The sequence below is a fragment of the Tamandua tetradactyla genome, chromosome 9, assembly GCF_023851605.1.
Source record: "Tamandua tetradactyla isolate mTamTet1 chromosome 9, mTamTet1.pri, whole genome shotgun sequence".
Taxonomy (NCBI): domain Eukaryota; kingdom Metazoa; phylum Chordata; class Mammalia; order Pilosa; family Myrmecophagidae; genus Tamandua; species Tamandua tetradactyla.
The window spans coordinates 10,351,191-10,367,808 of record NC_135335.1 but is presented as its reverse complement, the minus strand read 5'-3'; the positions used below and the strand labels follow the sequence as shown (position 1 = coordinate 10,367,808).

The window sequence follows — 16,618 nt, the reverse complement described above, 5'->3', positions numbered from 1 at the left end:
CACCCGCCCGCAGCGCAGCTCGCGCCGATTCTCGAACCGCCCCACGGCGGGCGCGGCGCGGGGCTGCGGAGCCAGGGCCGGCCCCTGCGCAATTTGCGTAGCGAACGGCGCAGGCGCAGGCTCAGGAGGGGGCGGAACAGCGGGAGCCGGGGAGCTGGAGCTCCGGGTCCCGGCGACCGGAGCCGGCTCCCCAGCGGCGGCCGCGGGCACCCGGTGTCGGCCTCTTCCCGCCCCCCGCGACCAGAGAGCGGACGCGGTGGGGGGTGGGGTGGGGGCGGCGTCCGGAATCCCGAGAGGGCAGAGGCGCTCCCCCCACCCCGATTACTGGAAGGGAGCGAGTTCCCTCCCAGCCTGGGGAGGGGGAGAGCGGGACGTTGGGGCACCCCTGCAGTGGCCGCTGTCCTGAGCAAACGGACATAGGCCAGCTCTCCCCCTCCTGCTGGGACCCTCCCGAGCGACCAAGGCCTGGGACCCCTCTCCTTCAGCATCTGCACCCCCACACCCAGGGTTCTGGGGGTGGCCCAAGGAGGAGACCCCCGTCTGCTCTGGAGAGGAGCGTATGTCCCTGCGTGAGGAGCTCCGGCTCAGGGCCCAGGCTGTCGGTGCCCCCCAGGTGCAAAGGGTCTCTCTGGCACGGAAGAAGGGCCTGCGCCAGCCACAACTTCTTTCCTCCTGAACTCCCCCATCTCTCTGTCTCAGCACCCTGTGATCCTCTCCCCTCTGTATTTATTTCCCTGGCTGCCGGCCAGCCCCTCCATCTCTGTCTCCGGGATTCGGGCCGCCGTCCCTGCCATGGAGAGTAACCTGTCTGGCCTGGTGCCTGCTGCTGGGCTGGTGCCTGCGCTGCCGCCCGCCGTGACCCTGGGACTCACTGCAGCCTACACCACCCTGTACGCCCTGCTCTTCTTCTCCGTCTATGCCCAGCTCTGGCTGGTGCTCCTGTATGGGCACAAGCGTCTCAGCTATCAGACGGTGTTCCTGGCACTCTGTCTGCTGTGGGCTGCCTTGCGTACCACCCTCTTTTCCTTCTACTTCCGAGATACCCCGCGAGCCAACCGCCTGGGGCCCCTGCCCTTTTGGCTTCTCTACTGCTGCCCCGTCTGCCTGCAATTCTTCACTCTGACCCTCATGAACCTCTACTTTGCCCAGGTAACTGTCGGAACGGGTGGTGTTGGAGGGTGTGTGTGTGTGTGTGTGTGTGTGTGTGTGTGTGTGTGTGTGTGTGTGTGTGTGTGTGTGTGTAGTGAGGGGCCCCCAAGGGCTGCAAAGACTGATGGGCATCTCTGCTCCCAGGTGGTGTTCAAGGCCAAGGCGAAGCGTCGGCCAGAGATGAGCCGAGGCTTGTAAGTACTCAGGGCACCGGGGGGGCTTGGGCCACCTCCCACCCCTCCTCACCTTGCTGGGCTGAGACGAAGACCTTCAGGGAATGTGTGTGAACGAGCTTGGAAAAGTTAAAGCACCTGGCACAGGTGGCGGGACTAGAGGCGTTGCGTGTGTGAAGGGCAACAATAATGGAAGCAGCTGTGAGCCTGTAAGGGCCAGGGGCGGCGGAGGGGGGTGTGCGCGATGAGGGTCTCATTGTCTGAGGAAAGGCAGGAAGCACCAGCCCATGGGTGCTCCAGAGTCAGACTGCACCTCTGGGTGACACTGGGCAGCAATGCCCCTGTGGTTTGTAAGAATATCTTAGAGTTTATAACAGAGCCGTCACAAACCTTTAAGTTTTACAATTAGCCTGTGAGGTCCTTATTATCCCCATCCGGGAGATGAAGAAACCGAAGCCCAGCCAGGTAAAGCAGCAGGTTCAAGGTCACAGAGCTGGCGGGAAGCAGAGCCAGGGCTCAAACCCAGGTGTCTGATTCCCGGTATCACAGCTGTCAGATCGCCTACCGACCTCTTTGGGCCTCAGTTTCCCCATCTGTCAAAGGGGAGGAGCAGGTCCCGACGGGCTCTGGGGTCTCCGGGGTCTCCGTGGGGAGGTGGGGTGGGCGGTGGGAGCCGGGGGGCCTCTACCTGGAGCCGACCGTGCTGTGGGCTGCAGGCTGGCTGTGCGCGGGGCCTTTGTGGGAGCCTCCCTGCTCTTTCTGCTGGTGAACGTGCTGTGCGCTGTGCTGTCCCACCGGCGCCGGGCACAGCCCTGGGCCCTGCTGCTGGTACGAGTCCTGGTGAGCGACTCCCTCTTCGTCATCTGCGCGCTCTCTCTTGCTGCCTGCCTCTGCCTGGTGGCCCGGCGGGCCCCCTCCACCAGCATCTACCTGGAAACCAAGGTAGGCCCCGAGGCTCGGATGCCCCGTGTATGGAACCGCGGTCCTCAGGGTAGAGAGGGAGCCGGGCGCTGCCTCTCCCTGAGCTGTCACAAACCTTTGCCAGGGGACCAGTGTGTGCCAGGCAGCTGCCATGGGTGGCGCCATGGTCCTACTCTATGCTAGCCGGGCCTGCTACAACTTGGCAGCCCTGGCCTTGGCCCCGCGGAGCCGGCTGGACGCCTTCGACTACGACTGGTACAACGTGTCCGATCAGGTGGGCATCCTGGAGCAGCCGCAGCTCCCGGCTGGCCCGCTGGTCCATTGGCACCATTGCAGATGGGAACAAGCCCTGTACCTTCCTTCCTTCCCCCAGGCGGACCTGGTGAATGACCTGGGGGACAAAGGGTACCTGGTGTTCGGCCTCATCCTCTTTGTGTGGGAGCTGTTGCCCACCACGCTGCTGGTGGGCTTTTTCCGGGTGCACCGGCCGGCACAGGACCTGGTGAGGGCCTCCAGTCCACCCCACCACCACCCCCCGCTGCAGGGCCGGTGGAGAGAGGGCCAGATGTGGCAGTGCCAGGGGCAGGGGGATTTATGGGAGGCCAGTGGCAGCCGGGAGAAGGTGCTGAGGGTGGTCTCCTCCCCCTAGAGCACCAGCCGCATCCTCAGTGGGCATGTCTTTGGCTCCCGTTCCTACTTCTTCGATCGAGCTGGGCACTGTGAGGACGACGGCTGCTCCTGGGAGCACAGCAGGGGTGAGAGCACCAGGTAGGAGTCCCCGCCCTGCCTCGGGAGCCTTGGGCACCTACAGCCTGGTCTTGTCCCCCCATCGCTGGCCCTGGCTGGGTTCTACCTCTGGTTTTTCTATTGCTGACCCCATGCCCCGCCCCATCCCAAGGTGCAGTTTGCAATGGTCTCGGGGGCTCAAGCCTTGGGCCCTGGAGGTCTGGGGCATGGGGCTGCTCCCCGGGAGCTCCTCCCAGCATGCTCTGTTCTAAGCCTCGGTCTCTCCCCCAGCTCCCATGCATGTGGCCCCAGTCACTGTCCTGGGACTGACCCTATTTCTCTGTCTGCAGCATGTCAGGCAGCCTAGGCTCAGGCAGCTGGTACGGCGCCATCGGGCGTGAGCCGGGCTGGTGCGGAGGCAGCCAGACGCGGACCTCTCCTCTGCTCTTCTCCCAGGTGCCGGGACCCGGCGGCCACCACCACTGTCTCTATTCCACCCCACAGACGTGAACCCCCACTCCCCTCCTGCTCCCCAGGATGCCCAGACCCCAGTCCCCCTTCACCCAGGCCCCTGGGCCAAGTTCATCTGCAGCTTCTTGCCTGGGGTCCCGGGGGCTGTGGCTGCCTGCTCCCCAGCGGGCTCCCTGGCTGCTCCTGTCGTAGTGAGCTTGTGCCGTCCCCCCCACTTAGGATGGGGGCCTGGCCGTAGCTGCCACATGCCCACAACACGCCGGCATGAGCTGCTGCCTCCGCGTCCACGCCGGAGCCAGCTACCTCTCCTGCATCAACCACTCAATAAACAGCGTCTGTCTCCTGTGTCTGTTCTTCTGTCCGTCTTCTCTTGACTGCTTTGTATTCTTCTCTCATCTCTGCCTGTTTGGTCAGCCTTGGCCTGAAGAGGGCTCCTGGGCTGAGAAGGGCTGCTGCCCTCTGCTGTGGCTGGTGGGCAAGGAGAGGGTGCCAAGGAGGGAAGAGAGACAGGTCTTTGTTCTCCCAGGCTCCTTTCCCCAAGACTTGCTTCAGATGTCACCTCCTTTTTGAAGCCTGCCATCTCCTGGTCAGGGAATGGTGGCTCATCCCCTAGGGCCTGTAGCATGGTGATTATGTGGCTATTATGCCTCTTACCCCCAATAAATGGGAACTTGGGGATACCCTGTTTCCTTCTCACCACCCTCAACCTGGCGTCCAGTTGCCAGGAGTTAGCCCAGGGCCTATGGAGGTGTTAGCATGGTGACCGAGCAGCTTGTGTCTATCAGGGCATGCATTTGGCTAGGTGGGCTGGCTGCCCCCCACCCCGCGTCTGCCTGGTGGTCTTGGGGTCCCCTTCTTTCTCTGCTCCTAATAGCATGGTCACTGCCCTCTGCTCCCATAGCCCTGTCAACCTGACACAGATCTGTCCCACTGCTGGGAGCTGTTTACTGGAGGGTCTGTTCCCTGTCCACCTATTTGGCTGTCCCAGCTCCTCAGAATTCCCCGGGCCTAGCACTGAGCCTGCCTAGCAACCCCTCCCTGGGACTCCCCTGGGCACCAGGGCTGGGGAGCCTCCAGAGAGGGTAACCAAGGATCACGGAGAATGGGCTCGAAGCTGGGTGATCACTTTGTTGGGATGAACATTGCTAACGTTTACAGGACTCTTTACCACCCCAGGCTCTATTTTGAACCTTGAGGAACGCTGGCCTCTTTAAAACCCAGAACAGCGGTCCCTTTTCTGTTGGGGAGAGAGAATCCTTGGGTTATAGTGACCTCCAGGTCCCCTACTGGTAGGGGGTGATCAGCCTTAAAGCCTCAGCTTTAAAGGGCCGGGAGGGGGTGATCTTTGGAGAGACAGGGCACACAAAGAAGAGGGGTGCGCAGGGGCGGGGGGCACGCTCCAAGTCCAGCAGGCAGCTCCAGCCTGACCCCTGGGGCTGACCCCTGGCCATGGAGGTGAGGATCACCGGCTGGGGAAATAGAAGTTGGAACAAGAGGTGCAGCAGCAGTGACAGCCCAGTTCGAGGTCCCCCCACCCCCTTTGTTCCCTCAGTTCCTGGCGGGCAAAGTGCTGAGCCCAAGGACCCGGCTGTCTCCAGGGATCGGGAAATGAGGGCCCATCCCAGTCCGGTAATGGGCCTGGGAAATGCCCAGAGATAAGCGTGGTGCCTGTCCGGAGAGGTGGGTACGCTGATGCCCAGCCCAGGGCCGTGCCCCTGGCCACAGCCATCGTCGGCTGGCGGGACAGCACCAGGGGTTTCTCCCCGAAACTCCCAGCGACGACCCCTCCCCGGACCCCTCCTTGTTTTACCGTCCCCGACAGGCCAGGGTCGGAGGGCCGGGTGGTCCCAGGTAAAGGGCCTCCGGGGACGGCGCCGGCGGCGAGGGCGCGGCACTGAGGGAGGCGTGGCGCGGGAGGGGTTAAGTGCGGGAGGAGGGGGGCTTCTGGCGGCGGGAGGGGGTCCCAGCCCGGCGGCTGCCCGCTCCGCCCCTGCTGCCGCCGCCGCCGCCGCCGCCGCCGCCACCGCCTCCGCGGCCCAGCGGGCACAGGGAGCCCGGGCGGCAGCCGCAGCGCGGCCGACAGTGAGTGCGGGGCGCGCGGGCGCCGGGAGGGAGCGCGGTTAGGTCCCGGGTGGGGTGAGGAGGGCGGAGGACAGGGGCTCCCGGGGGCGGCGGGCAGGGCGGGGCGCCCCCATGCAGCGCGCGTGGGCGGCGCGGGGAGCCGTGCGGCCGCGCGTCCCGCCCCCCGTCACGCTCCGAGGCGTTGGCGTGAGGACGCGGGGGTGGCGGTGGGAACCAGCGGCGTGTGTGCGGTGCCTGGGCGGGCTGGCCGTGTGTGCACGGACCTCTGGGGTGCTTCGGGGAGGGGGGGGGGAGCCTGCGCACCCATGGGGTTCCGGGCGTGCCGGTGAGTGCGCGGAGTGTGCAGGTGGAGGGCGTGCGCGCAGTCTGGGCAGCGGCGCGGGGCCGCGCGGGTCCCCGCAGCCGCATGTGGCGGAGCGTGTCCACGCGCGTGGGCGAGTGGGCGCGGCCGCTCGCTCTCCCCGGGGGCCGACAGCCGTCCCGGGGGCTGCCGCGTGGGTCGCGCGCGCGGCCCGTCCCCGCCCGCTCCTTCCCGGAACCCCGTGCCCTCCCCCCTCCCCCCGCACCTCGTCGCCGCTGCGGGGGACCCTCCCCTGGGTTCCTCGAAAGCCCGGCGCCGGCTAGCGGGTCCCGGCGCGGCTGGCAGCCCGGCAGGAGCGGGAAGCCGCGAAGATGCTGCGGCACCGGGAGTGCCGGGACCCGCCGTCCTCTGTCCCCGCCCTGCGCGGTCCGGCCTCTCCGCGCGCCTCCGCGGGCTCAGCCTCCTCCTCCGCGGCGGGCTGCTGCCGGGTCCCCACGCCCCCTCCACACCCGCAGCGTTTCCTTGCTCGCCGGGACCCTCCCTCCGAAGGCTCAGACTGTCTTTCACCCATTTACTCCTTTTCCTTTCCCCTCTCGGTGGTCTCCTCTCTTACCCTCTGGAGTCCCTGGACAGGGGCTGAGGGATGGACCGGAGGATAAGGGGAAGATCGGAGGTGGGCCGGGGGGAGGGAGGGGAGGCAAGTCTATGCAGTGAGTTCTGGGTGTGCCTTGGCACCAAATGTCCAGCCAGAGGGATTGGAGGAGGGGGCATCTTGGTGCAGTGGGACTGGGGACTCCAAGGACCTTTGGCTGTGTCTAGGATGGAGGGGTGTGTGTGTGTGTGTGTGTGTGTGTGTGTGTGTGTGTGTATGTATGTGTGTATGTGTGTGTGTTGGGATGTCAGGCCAGGTATTGATCCCAGCATCCCTGGTTCCGCCCGCAGTGACCACAGCTCCCCAGGAGCCCCCTGCCCGCCCCCAGCAGGCGGGCAGTGGAAGTGGCCGGGCCCCGGGCCGCGCCATGCGGGGCACCACGCTCCTGGCGTTGCTGGCGCTGGTCCTGCTCTACTTGGTGTCCGGTGCCCTGGTGTTCCAGGCCCTGGAGCAACCCCACGAGCAGCAGGCCCAGCGGGAGCTGCGGGAGGTCCGAGAGAAGTTCCTGAGGGCCTATCCGTGCGTGAACGACCAGGCGCTGGGGAGCTTCATCAAGGTGGGTGGGTCACCCGGGAGCTCCCGGCCCCAGGTGCATGTCATGGGAGGTGTGTGCCAGGGTGCTGCGTCCAAGACGGTGCCCCCGGAGGCAAGGTGCTGCAGGGAAGGGGTAGGGCAGAGACGCCCAGCCAGGCCTCTGTACCTTGGATCTGGTGGCCCGAGGGGTCATCTGGTTCCCTTTGGGTGTCCGCCAAAGGGCTGTGCTCCTTGCAGGTCTCCTTCGGTGTGTGACACTGGTTGATTGGCGAAATGATGAATGAAGGAATGAACACATGGCTGGAGCACTTGGGATAATGTTACATTTTCGCAGGTCTAACTTGCGGGCTAGGGTTGCCAGATAAAATCCAGGAAGCCCAGTTAAAGCTGAATTTCAGATAAACAGTGAATGCCTTTTGATTATAAGTATATCCCATACAGTATTTTTACTCACTGAGTCTGGCAAATGTACACTGGTTCCTACACTGTTTTTTTGGAGTCACGGGTACCTTAGAGAAGCCCAAGAAATACTGCCAATACTTGCCCCATCTGAAGACAAGGGCGATATAAACATGTGCAGATGATAATTTCAGAAGGTTATAGGATCCTCATAGATGCCAGGCTAAGTGCCCTGTTCCCCCAGGACTCGTGCTTACCCAGCAGAGGCAGGAGGGAGGGCAAGGGCGGGATGGGGCAACCCCAGACTTGCCTGGGACACTCCCCATCAGCCTTGGCTCAATGGCTCAATAAAGTTCTGGACTCAGCCTTCTGGGGTACAGTCAGGTAAGCACCTCTGCTGCCTTCTCTGATTTCTGAGTCATTGTCATGTAAAGAATTAAGATTTAATAAATTAACGTGTATTCCTTCATCGAAGAGTTCTCTCTTTCCCTGCCTGTCCTTTGCTGATGGAGGAGCTAATTGGCATGGAAGCCTCAGTGTTCCAGCATGTTCCCAGACAGCAGGACCCGGGGCCGAGCTAAGGGTGGGGAGGGGCCAGGGGCCAGGCAGCCTGACATCGTCTGTCTCTGATGCATCCAGTAGGCTGTGCGAATCCCTGAGAGACCTGGGCAGGAGCCTGTGTCTGGCCAGACCACAGGGCCTGGGGAGGGAGGGAATCTGACCTATTTTATCTTCACAATGGAATTGCTTTTTTCCTGAACAAGAAAGGAGCAGAAAAAGGAGAAGGGTCTAGAAGAGGGGAGGAGGGGTGGATGGCAGCTGTTTTATTTCTCTTTCACAGTAAGATTTACTCCTTAATTTAGTCAATCGTGCAGCAAATATGCACCTACTGTGTGCTAGGTGCTGTGCCCTATGCCACGGGGCGGACAGGGGAGCAGCTGTACGCTGTGTTTTGGAGAATTTCTTTATCCAGGCAAGGGGACCGACAGGTTACTGTAGGATGCAATGGAGAGGAAGCCTTTGCTGCTTGCCTTTTTATTGAGCCCATATAGTATAGCGTGCTGGGCCCTGGGCTGGGTGCTGGAGGTAAGGAGGGAGAAGCCAGGAGGGGCTTGGGGGAAGAGCTGGTAATTGGAAGGAGCCAGGTGAGATGGGTACATTAGGGATGTGTAATTGGGGGCAACAGATTCCCAGGCAGAGGAGCAGCAGGAGCAAAGGTGGAGAAGCTGGAAAGCTCAGAGTGTTTTTATAGAACCCAGATTTAGCAGACGCCTAGTCATTTGAAGCAAAAATTAGAACATACAGGATGACAAAGGATTTTTTTTTCCAAAGTAGTGAATTTGTTGGAAAAGTTCTGCAAAATAAAAATGAAGTCACATTTATTCAGACATTGTCACCTCTTGGCTTTATTTAAAACGTATTACTTCAGGAAATGGGATCCTCATAGAAAATCTCGGGGTAAGGTCACCACGCTTTGGGGCCTCAGAGGGGAGATTCAGTAGAGAAGCATGGAGAAAAGGGGGTTGGGAACAGATCGGATAAAAAAGGGTAGGGGTGGGGCTTGGATGTTGAACTGGGAAATTTGGACTTTATTCTGCAGCTAACAGATAGCCAAAGAGAATTTCGAGCCGTCACTTTTAGAAGATGAGTTTGGAATGGATCTTGCTAGTGAGGCTTGCAGTCAGCGAGCGAGGAGATGGTTTATTATCCCCCACCCCCTCCCCACACACTGTTTTGTATCTTGGTGTTGTGCACCTTGGGGAAGGGCTCTGTACCCCCTCCTCACTCTGCTGTGATCTCCTATCACCTGGAGCATCCTCAAAATAGAGACCCACCCCTGAAGGGCCTGCCCTTGAGAAGCAGACGTATTTAATGGATATTTGAGCATCTATCTTATGGTGTAGGGTTTTTTTCTTGGACTTCAGTGGGGAAGGGTGGGGTTTGGGGTGTCCATGAACCTCCTAAAATTGGATGCAAATTTTGAGGGTATATATACCTTCCTGGAGAGAAGGTCCCAGCGTTTCCGTAGATTTTCTAAGGCAAGGGACTCAAGCTCAGCTTCCAGGAGGGGCAATAGGGAGTGGTGGGGTCTGTGGAAAGCTGGAAATCCCTGGGCATGGACACCACGTGGAAATATACTGATTTAACAAACACATCATGCTGACACTGTCGTAAGGGCTTTAAGTCTTCTGGACAACTCTATGAGATGCATACTATTATCATCATCCCCACTGGCTAGATGCCAAAACTGAGGCACAGAGAGTTAACTCACCCAACCCAGGCCATGCAGCTAGTGAGTGAGGCCACCCAGATTTGAACGCAGGGAGTCTCGTCCCAGCATTTTCGCTCCTGATCACTGTAAAGCTGGAAATGTGTTGTGTGAAATTAGGGGGCAGATAAGGAGGTAGGTCCAACAGACTCGCACGCAGGTGGATGGGGCCAGGCCATATGCAACTTCTGCTCTAAGGGACTGTCTCTGGGGAGGCCAGAGGCATGGGGGAGGCCTGAGAGGGGAGGAAAGGAACCATGCTGGAGGCCAGAGGGGCAAGGGGTTGGCTAGAGGACAGGAGGGAGAACTAAGGTTCCTGCTTCCGCGCCTTCTCCTGCAGGAGGTGGCTGATGCATTGGGAGGGGGCGCCGATCCAGAAACCAACTCGACCACTAACAGCAGCCGCTCAGCCTGGGATCTAGGCAGCGCCTTCTTTTTCTCCGGCACCATTATCACCACCATAGGTGCGGGAGGGGCGGGGCAGGTGGAGGCAGGGGCCCAGGACTGGAGGGACTTCCTCATGTGGGGGGGGGGGGGATGGGGGTGGACGAGGTGGGGTAGGCGCAGCGGGAGGTAAAATGTGCGAGGCGGGGGGGCCCCCTAGACGTTCCTGCACGGCCTCTCTGCCCAGGCTATGGCAACGCCGCCCTGCGCACCGACGCGGGGCGCCTCTTCTGCATCTTTTACGCGCTTGTGGGCATCCCGCTGTTTGGGATCCTGCTGGCGGGGGTCGGGGACCGGTTGGGCTCCTCCCTGCGCCGCGGCATCGGCCACATCGAAGCCGTCTTCCTGGTGAGCTGCTCCACGCGCCCCGCGCGCCCCCCTCCCCTGGCGTCCCCAGCACGTGAGCGCGCGGCCCTAGTTCGCCCGCCAGGCTCGAGGGAGGCCGAGGGTGTCGGGGTCTCCGCGCGCTCCTGTCCACCGCCCTTCCCCGCAGAAGTGGCACGTGCCACCGGAGCTGGTGCGAATTCTGTCCGCGGTGCTCTTCCTGCTGGTCGGCTGCCTGCTGTTTGTCCTCACGCCCATGTTCGTGTTCTGCTACGTGGAAGGCTGGAGCAAGCTGGAGGCCATCTATTTCGTCATAGTGACTCTCACCACCGTGGGCTTCGGCGACTATGTGGCGGGTGAAGCTGCTTTCTTCCAGCCCTGCCAAGGCGCTCTTCCCAGCTTCTCCTGCCAGGGGCCTCTCCCTCTAAATTCCACGCGGTGTCTGGGCGGTCACACGTCATGGCTCCAACACCTACCTCCCCGGATGGAAGGCACACATTCTTGCATGCATGTAACACGTCGTGCACACTTGCATTCTTTCGCGCCTGCAGCCCAGGCATAAGTGCACCGCTGCACGTGAGAGCTGTCTCTTGCATACTTTTGCACATCTTCATCACATGCACACCCACTTTCTAGCCTCATATTCATTGCCCTGGGAAGGGAGGATCCTCTTTAAGGAGCTGGGGAGAGGGGTTGGGAACCGGTGCCGTGCCTGTGCCACAATCGATTCCTTTCCACCCTCCCTGGTGGCACTTCAGGCGCCGACCCCCATCACGACTCTCCAGCCTACCAGCCGCTGGTGTGGTTCTGGATCCTGCTCGGCCTGGCCTACTTCGCTTCGGTGCTCACCACCATCGGGAACTGGCTGCGAGTGGTGTCCCGCCGCACTCGGGCGGAGGTAGGCTCCCCCACCTCCCGGGGTCGGCGTCAAGCGTGCGCTGTGCAAGGGACCACCGGGCCGTGGGCCTCAGCCGCTGGTGCCCGGTGGACTAGCCTGACTCCCTTCCAGAGAGTGGAGGACTCGGGGCCGGGTAGACGCGGCGCAGGTTAGTGGGTGCCGCTGCTACCTCTTCCCTAATGGTTTGGGTTCCCAGATTTAGCAAATCAAAATGCAGGATGTGAATTTTGGATAATTAAGGGATAACAATCGAATACGTCTCAAATAGTGCTTGAGACATACTTATACTCAAATTTTATTTGTTGGCTTGAGACATACTTATACTCAAATTTTATTTGTTGTTTATGCGTAATTCATATGTAACTGGGATCCCTGGTCTTGCTGCCCTACTCGAAGCGCCCAGCAAAGAAAGCAGATGGAGGCACGAAGGCCTCTGGGGACATGGGTTGGGGAGCTGAAATAAAACAGTGGCATTCTAGAAAGACCTGGAGAAGGGGTTGCTTTGGTATGGGTGAGGAAGGGGAGAACCTGCGGCCCAGGTGAGGCGCTCTCCTCTCCTCTCCTTCCGTGCACGCGCTGAAGCAGGGGGGTACAGAAGAGCCAAGAGGATAGAGGTGGAGGTCAGGAACCCCCGGCGCCCCGCGCGCTCGAAGTCGCCTTTCCTCCCCGCGCAGATGGGTGGTCTCACGGCGCAAGCCGCCAGCTGGACCGGCACGGTGACAGCGCGGGTGACCCAGCGAGCCGGGCCCTCGGCACCGCCGCAGGAGAAAGAGAGGCCGCTTTTGCCTCCCCTGCGACCTTCAGCGCAGCCGGCCGATCAGCCCCGACCCCCTACGCCCCCCAAAAAGCCCGAGCCGCCCTCTCCACCCACGGCCTCCGCCCTGGATTACCCCAGCGAGAATCTGGCCTTTATCGACGAGTCCTCGGACACACAGAGCGAGCGCGGCTGCGCCCTGCCCCGTGCGCCCCGGGGCCGCCGCCGCCCCAACCCCCCCAGGAAGCCCTCGCGGCCCCGGGGTCCCGGGCGTCCCCGGGACAAAAGCGAGTCCTTGTAGGGGCAGGACCCCCGGGCCGGGCCTCGCCAAAGGGCCTCGCTCCTGCTCTCTCCCTGGCATGCCCAGCTTGTCTGACCAAAGACTCCTCTTCCCCACGGGACTGAAACCTGGGGAGGAGGCAATGGTTGCCCGTCCGCCGCCCCCACCCCCACCCTCACCCCCACACATCCATCCCTTTCCAGCCCCCACCCCCCCACCACCAAGGTTTTCTGTCTTGCTGCCCCGGCCGGGTCTGTCCCTCACAAAGCCTCACAAGTGTGCCTCAAAGCCCGGGTCAATAAACAAAAACGTTGGGTACCTCTGCGGGCGTGCGCGCTCCGGGGACGCGAGCGAGGGCGGGCGCGCTGGCGTCGGGCCATCGCGGGGACACGATGAGGTCCCCTTGGGCACCCACGTCGGACACGGCGCCCCCCCCCCCATCCTCTGTGCTCGGGTGCGTGTCTCTGTTGTGGGAACTGCCGGGTAGGGTCCGCCGCCTGAATCTGCCAAGACCGGTTGGCTGTGCGCTTCCAACCTCTCAATGTATATATATTTTGGGGGGGGTGGGTGGGTATGAGAAAGGGACAACGGCCTCTAAGTGGGGGGGGGGCTGTAAGCAGACCCGCCCAGCCATTCTAGAGCGAGGCCCCGCCCCTCCCCCCTCACGGAGCGTGACCCTCTCCTCCTCGCCCCAGGCCAGTGGCGATTGGGTCCGTTAGGGCGCGACCATGGAGGAAAAGGCGTCGCAAGTAAGAATCTTCCCGAGGCCAAGGCCTTTTAGGTATCCCGGCCGACTGCCCAACCCCGCATCCGGGCAAGCCCCTAGAGAGTCATCCTAGGTCCCACTTGGGCCCAGGGTGTGACCTCTCCCTCCGGGGCTGGCTCGGGACCCCCGCCCCCACCCCACCCCCACTCCCAGCTCTCCTCCGTGGCCCTTGGCTCCCCTCCTTGTGTGTGGCCCACAGGAATCGGTCAAGTTTTCGGATAGCCAAGGCCCAGGCAAGTCGAGACGGACGAGCGACGTCCGGAATCTGTGGACCACGGACACGCTGTCCCTGCAGCAGCTGCCCCGGCCGCTGCCCACGCTCTCGGAGTGCTCCGACTCGGAGGGCGAAGGCGCTGACCCCAAGGCCCCGACAGTGCAGCATCGGAAGGCCACTCTCATCGCCACCGCCGCCTGGGATGAACTAGAGGACGGAGCGGACAGTGCTGCGAAAGACAAGGACAGCTTCACCCAAGAAGTGGTGGAAGAGCACGTCGCGCTGGGGATGGAGCTGCCCCGCGCCGCCTCTGCGGGGAGCGATTTAGGCGAAGGGGACGACGGTGCCAAGACCGAGGCCGGTCAGTGTTGTCCACGGGACAGGGGGCTGGCCGGGGCCTCAATTTCGATCGCTGTAAAATGAGGGTGGTGGGGGTGAGGCTGATAGGACCCAGGTTGCTAGGAGCCCGGGGATGGGCCCCAGAGCAAAATCTCTCACGCTCGAAATCAACTCAGGCATTCTTGGTGCGCCCTCTACCGGGCAGGCGTGATATGAGGTCCCGGGCTTAGGGCCCTCAGGTCCTAGAAGGGAGAGGACTTGCACCAAAATGTGCAAAGACAGCGTGGTAGGATCGGCGCCGGCCGGGAGGAGGGAGGCAATTCCCTGTCTGCGGATAGTGGCAGTGGGGAGGTGTCTCTTTCATTCGGTTATTGATTAGTGTTCCAGTAGCTACTATGTGCCTGCCTCCCTTTGTAGCAAGATTGGCTTCCTCTCCCTACCCGCTACCCCCAAGTTCAAAGGTTTATCAGGGATTTGGAACCGCTAATAGTGTGACAACTGCCATTTGCTGAGCACCTACTATGTGCCAGGCATAGGGCCTCCCATGTGTTAGAACCTTTAAACTTCACCATCTGGATAAGGGGCCACTATTACTACCCCATTTTGCAGATGAGGAGCTTGAGGCTCAGCAGGGCTTGGCCACTGGCCCTAAGTCTCACATAGTGGGACAGTCAGACTTGGGCCCCGGTGGGTGGCTCTCTAGAGCCCAGGAACTGTCACCACTGTCCCATATTGTCTCCATTAAGGTAGAACGGGAGAGCTGGTCTTTGAAGGCCACTCTGCCCCACCCCCTCTGAACCCAGTGCCCCATCTCTTCTGCTCTAGGGAGCCTGCAGGTGACCAATCCCTCTTTTCTTTTCCTCCAGAAAGGGCTTCAGTGACATCACTCAGTCTTTCGAAGTACACACCCCATCGAGCCTACTGGGCAGAACAGCAGAACAGGGTTGGAGGGTCCCAGGGAGACTGGGGGGGGGGGGTTTACTGGGGATGGGGGATGGGCAAGTTGGAGGTTGCAGAGGTGAAGGGGTGGGGTGGTTTGCAGATGGGAGAGGCAGGAAGGGTGGTTGGAGGGTCCTGAGGCTGGAGGGAGCAGGTGGGGCATTTTCAGCTGTGAGCTGAGCTAATATCCCCTGGACACCTGAGTTCCTTGCTGCCTCTCCAGCTGCCACTGCCCCTGAGGGAACTCATGGAGGATGAAGCTCTGGATATCCTCACCAAGGCCCTCCACAGTGAGTGACCGCCCCCCTGCCCCGGCAGCTTCCATAAGAGATCCTGGGGGTATCCTTTGCATGGGGCTGAGTTTTTAAGGATGTGTATGCCATGTCAGATCTCCTTACCCCACAGACATTGGAGGGGCTCCATGCAAAAGTAAAAGGTTGATAGAATAGAAAGTAAAAAAAAAAAAAATCATAAATCCATGGAACTGCACTACAAACAGTGAACCTTAAGTTAATACGGATTATAGTTAATGGTACAATAATAAAAGTGGGCTCTCATCAACTGAAATCATGGTACCAAACCAATGCAAGGGGTTACTAATAGGATGGTATATGGGAATCTTGTATTTTATGCATAATTGTTCTGTAAACCCACAAATTCTCTAATATATATATATATATATATTTGGGAAAAAAAAGTTGTGGGATCCTGTGCGTGAGGTGGCCAGCAGGGACCTGGGCCTTAGCCTTAGTACAGCCCCTCTCTAGCTGATGTGGCTTCTCTGAGGCCTCTCTCCACTTGCCCAATGGGAGTGACAGCTTTTTAGACAGCAATCGGATTATTGGGATAAATATCTTCTGGTTTGTCCTGCTAATGTGTGAATGTCAGGAGCTAGAAACGGCCAGTTAATGGCTTAGAGTGGATGGTCCAGGGGATGTCCGCTAAGCTGCCTGCTACCACTGCCCTACTTTGGGCTTGCAACATCTTCTCTAGCCTGGCCCACATGCATTCTGCACCTTAATCCTTGCCTCCTACCCCTCCCCTCCTCATCCCTTTGGAGCACAGGTTTAAGTCTTGCCAATTCAAAACAAAACCGACAGTGGCCCGACTTGGAAATGGAAAGTTCCCCAGACTAACAGATTGGAGCATCCAGCTCTTTCCTCATCCCAAATCACCCTGCCGTTCCTCGAATCCTCTCGAATCACATTCGTAGCTCCCGCTGTCCTAGAGGCCAATCCCTCCTTGCCCGACCCCCCCATCCCCCCCACCCCGTCTCGCGGTCCTGAGCAGGGCTCTGCCTTCTTCGTAGGCTACCGGGTCGGGATCGGCTGGGACCACATGCTGACCAAGCAGCTGCAGCGACACATCGAGGGGCTCAAGAGGCGCCAGAACAAGAGGCTGAACGTCTTACTGCCCTGAGAGCGTCGCCTCCGGCTCGAGCGGTCCGACCCCAGCTCGGATCCCTGTCTGGTCCCCAGACCCCACACCCGACCCCGTCCGCGTGGAATCTGAACCCTAGAGAAATAAAAGAGACTCTGCATGGTCCGTGAGTCAGTCCGTGGTTGCCCGCGGGAGGTGGACGCCTTGGCTCCGCCCTTCGCCGTGACCTTCACTCGGTCACCGCAGTGACCTTGAGCCTTCTCCGTCTAAACCCTATCGGCCCCGCCTTCCAAGGACTCGACATCCAGGGCTTTTGCGTGTTTTTAGCTCTGCTTCGCCTGCCCCGGCTTCGGTAGCTCTGCGGGGATATTGGGTCGGGTCCAGGTGCCCCGATCGTGTTACCTTGGGGGAGGAGGGAAAAGAAGAGAAAGGGGCAGCGCCTCCTCGAGCGCTTGGACGCGCTAGGCCCCGCCCCTCATGCATATGCGCGTCTTCTCTCTGGTCCCGCCCTCTCATTTGCATATGCATGTCCTCTCTAGCGGCCACCGCCAATGAACGAACCTCGCCCCCTCGCTTCGCGCGCAGCGCGCCCAGCCTCCTCCG

General features: G+C 60.8%; 3 protein-coding genes across 3 annotated transcripts; all 3 read left to right on the top strand.

The window, feature by feature from the left end:
* Positions 1–119: 119 nt before the first annotated feature.
* Positions 120–3,597, top strand: GPR137 (G protein-coupled receptor 137). The gene is made up of 8 exons (XM_077115857.1): positions 120–613; positions 700–1,149; positions 1,294–1,343; positions 2,039–2,264; positions 2,368–2,517; positions 2,617–2,745; positions 2,893–3,011; positions 3,320–3,597. The coding sequence occupies exons 1-8, from the start codon at positions 560–562 to the stop codon at positions 3,477–3,479; spliced, it is 1,338 nt and encodes a 445-aa protein (XP_076971972.1). The 5' UTR covers positions 120–559; the 3' UTR covers positions 3,480–3,597.
* Positions 3,598–6,770: 3,173 nt separating this feature from the next.
* KCNK4 (potassium two pore domain channel subfamily K member 4) lies at positions 6,771–12,398 on the top strand. The gene is made up of 6 exons (XM_077114969.1): positions 6,771–7,031; positions 10,018–10,141; positions 10,309–10,469; positions 10,615–10,801; positions 11,204–11,343; positions 12,018–12,398. The coding sequence occupies exons 1-6, from the start codon at positions 6,843–6,845 to the stop codon at positions 12,396–12,398; spliced, it is 1,182 nt and encodes a 393-aa protein (XP_076971084.1). The 5' UTR covers positions 6,771–6,842.
* Positions 12,399–12,765: 367 nt separating this feature from the next.
* CATSPERZ (catsper channel auxiliary subunit zeta) lies at positions 12,766–16,180 on the top strand. The gene is made up of 6 exons (XM_077114968.1): positions 12,766–12,831; positions 13,073–13,126; positions 13,343–13,718; positions 14,563–14,639; positions 14,859–14,925; positions 15,945–16,180. Exons 2-6 carry the CDS (start codon positions 13,106–13,108, stop codon positions 16,052–16,054), a joined length of 651 nt encoding a protein of 216 aa, XP_076971083.1. The 5' UTR covers positions 12,766–12,831; positions 13,073–13,105; the 3' UTR covers positions 16,055–16,180.
* Positions 16,181–16,618: the final 438 nt, after the last annotated feature.

Bases quoted from the DNA above. Each gene is read 5' to 3' on its own strand.
- GPR137 (XM_077115857.1), top strand. From the start codon at position 560: ATGTCCCTGCGTGAGGAGCTCCGGCTCAGGGCCCAGGCTGTCGGTGCC. The intron at 1,344-2,038 runs GTAAGTACTCAG...TGTGGGCTGCAG, and splicing joins CCAGAGATGAGCCGAGGCTT to GCTGGCTGTGCGCGGGGCCT. The intron at 2,265-2,367 runs GTAGGCCCCGAG...AACCTTTGCCAG, and splicing joins GCATCTACCTGGAAACCAAG to GGGACCAGTGTGTGCCAGGC.
- CATSPERZ (XM_077114968.1), top strand. From the start codon at position 13,106: ATGGAGGAAAAGGCGTCGCAA. The intron at 13,719-14,562 runs GTCAGTGTTGTC...CTTTTCCTCCAG, and splicing joins CGGTGCCAAGACCGAGGCCG to AAAGGGCTTCAGTGACATCA. The intron at 14,640-14,858 runs GTTGGAGGGTCC...CTGCCTCTCCAG, and splicing joins GGGCAGAACAGCAGAACAGG to CTGCCACTGCCCCTGAGGGA.
- KCNK4 (XM_077114969.1), top strand. From the start codon at position 6,843: ATGCGGGGCACCACGCTCCTGGCGTTGCTGGCGCTGGTCCTGCTCTAC. The intron at 10,142-10,308 runs GTGCGGGAGGGG...CTCTCTGCCCAG, and splicing joins CACCATTATCACCACCATAG to GCTATGGCAACGCCGCCCTG. The intron at 10,470-10,614 runs GTGAGCTGCTCC...CCTTCCCCGCAG, and splicing joins ACATCGAAGCCGTCTTCCTG to AAGTGGCACGTGCCACCGGA.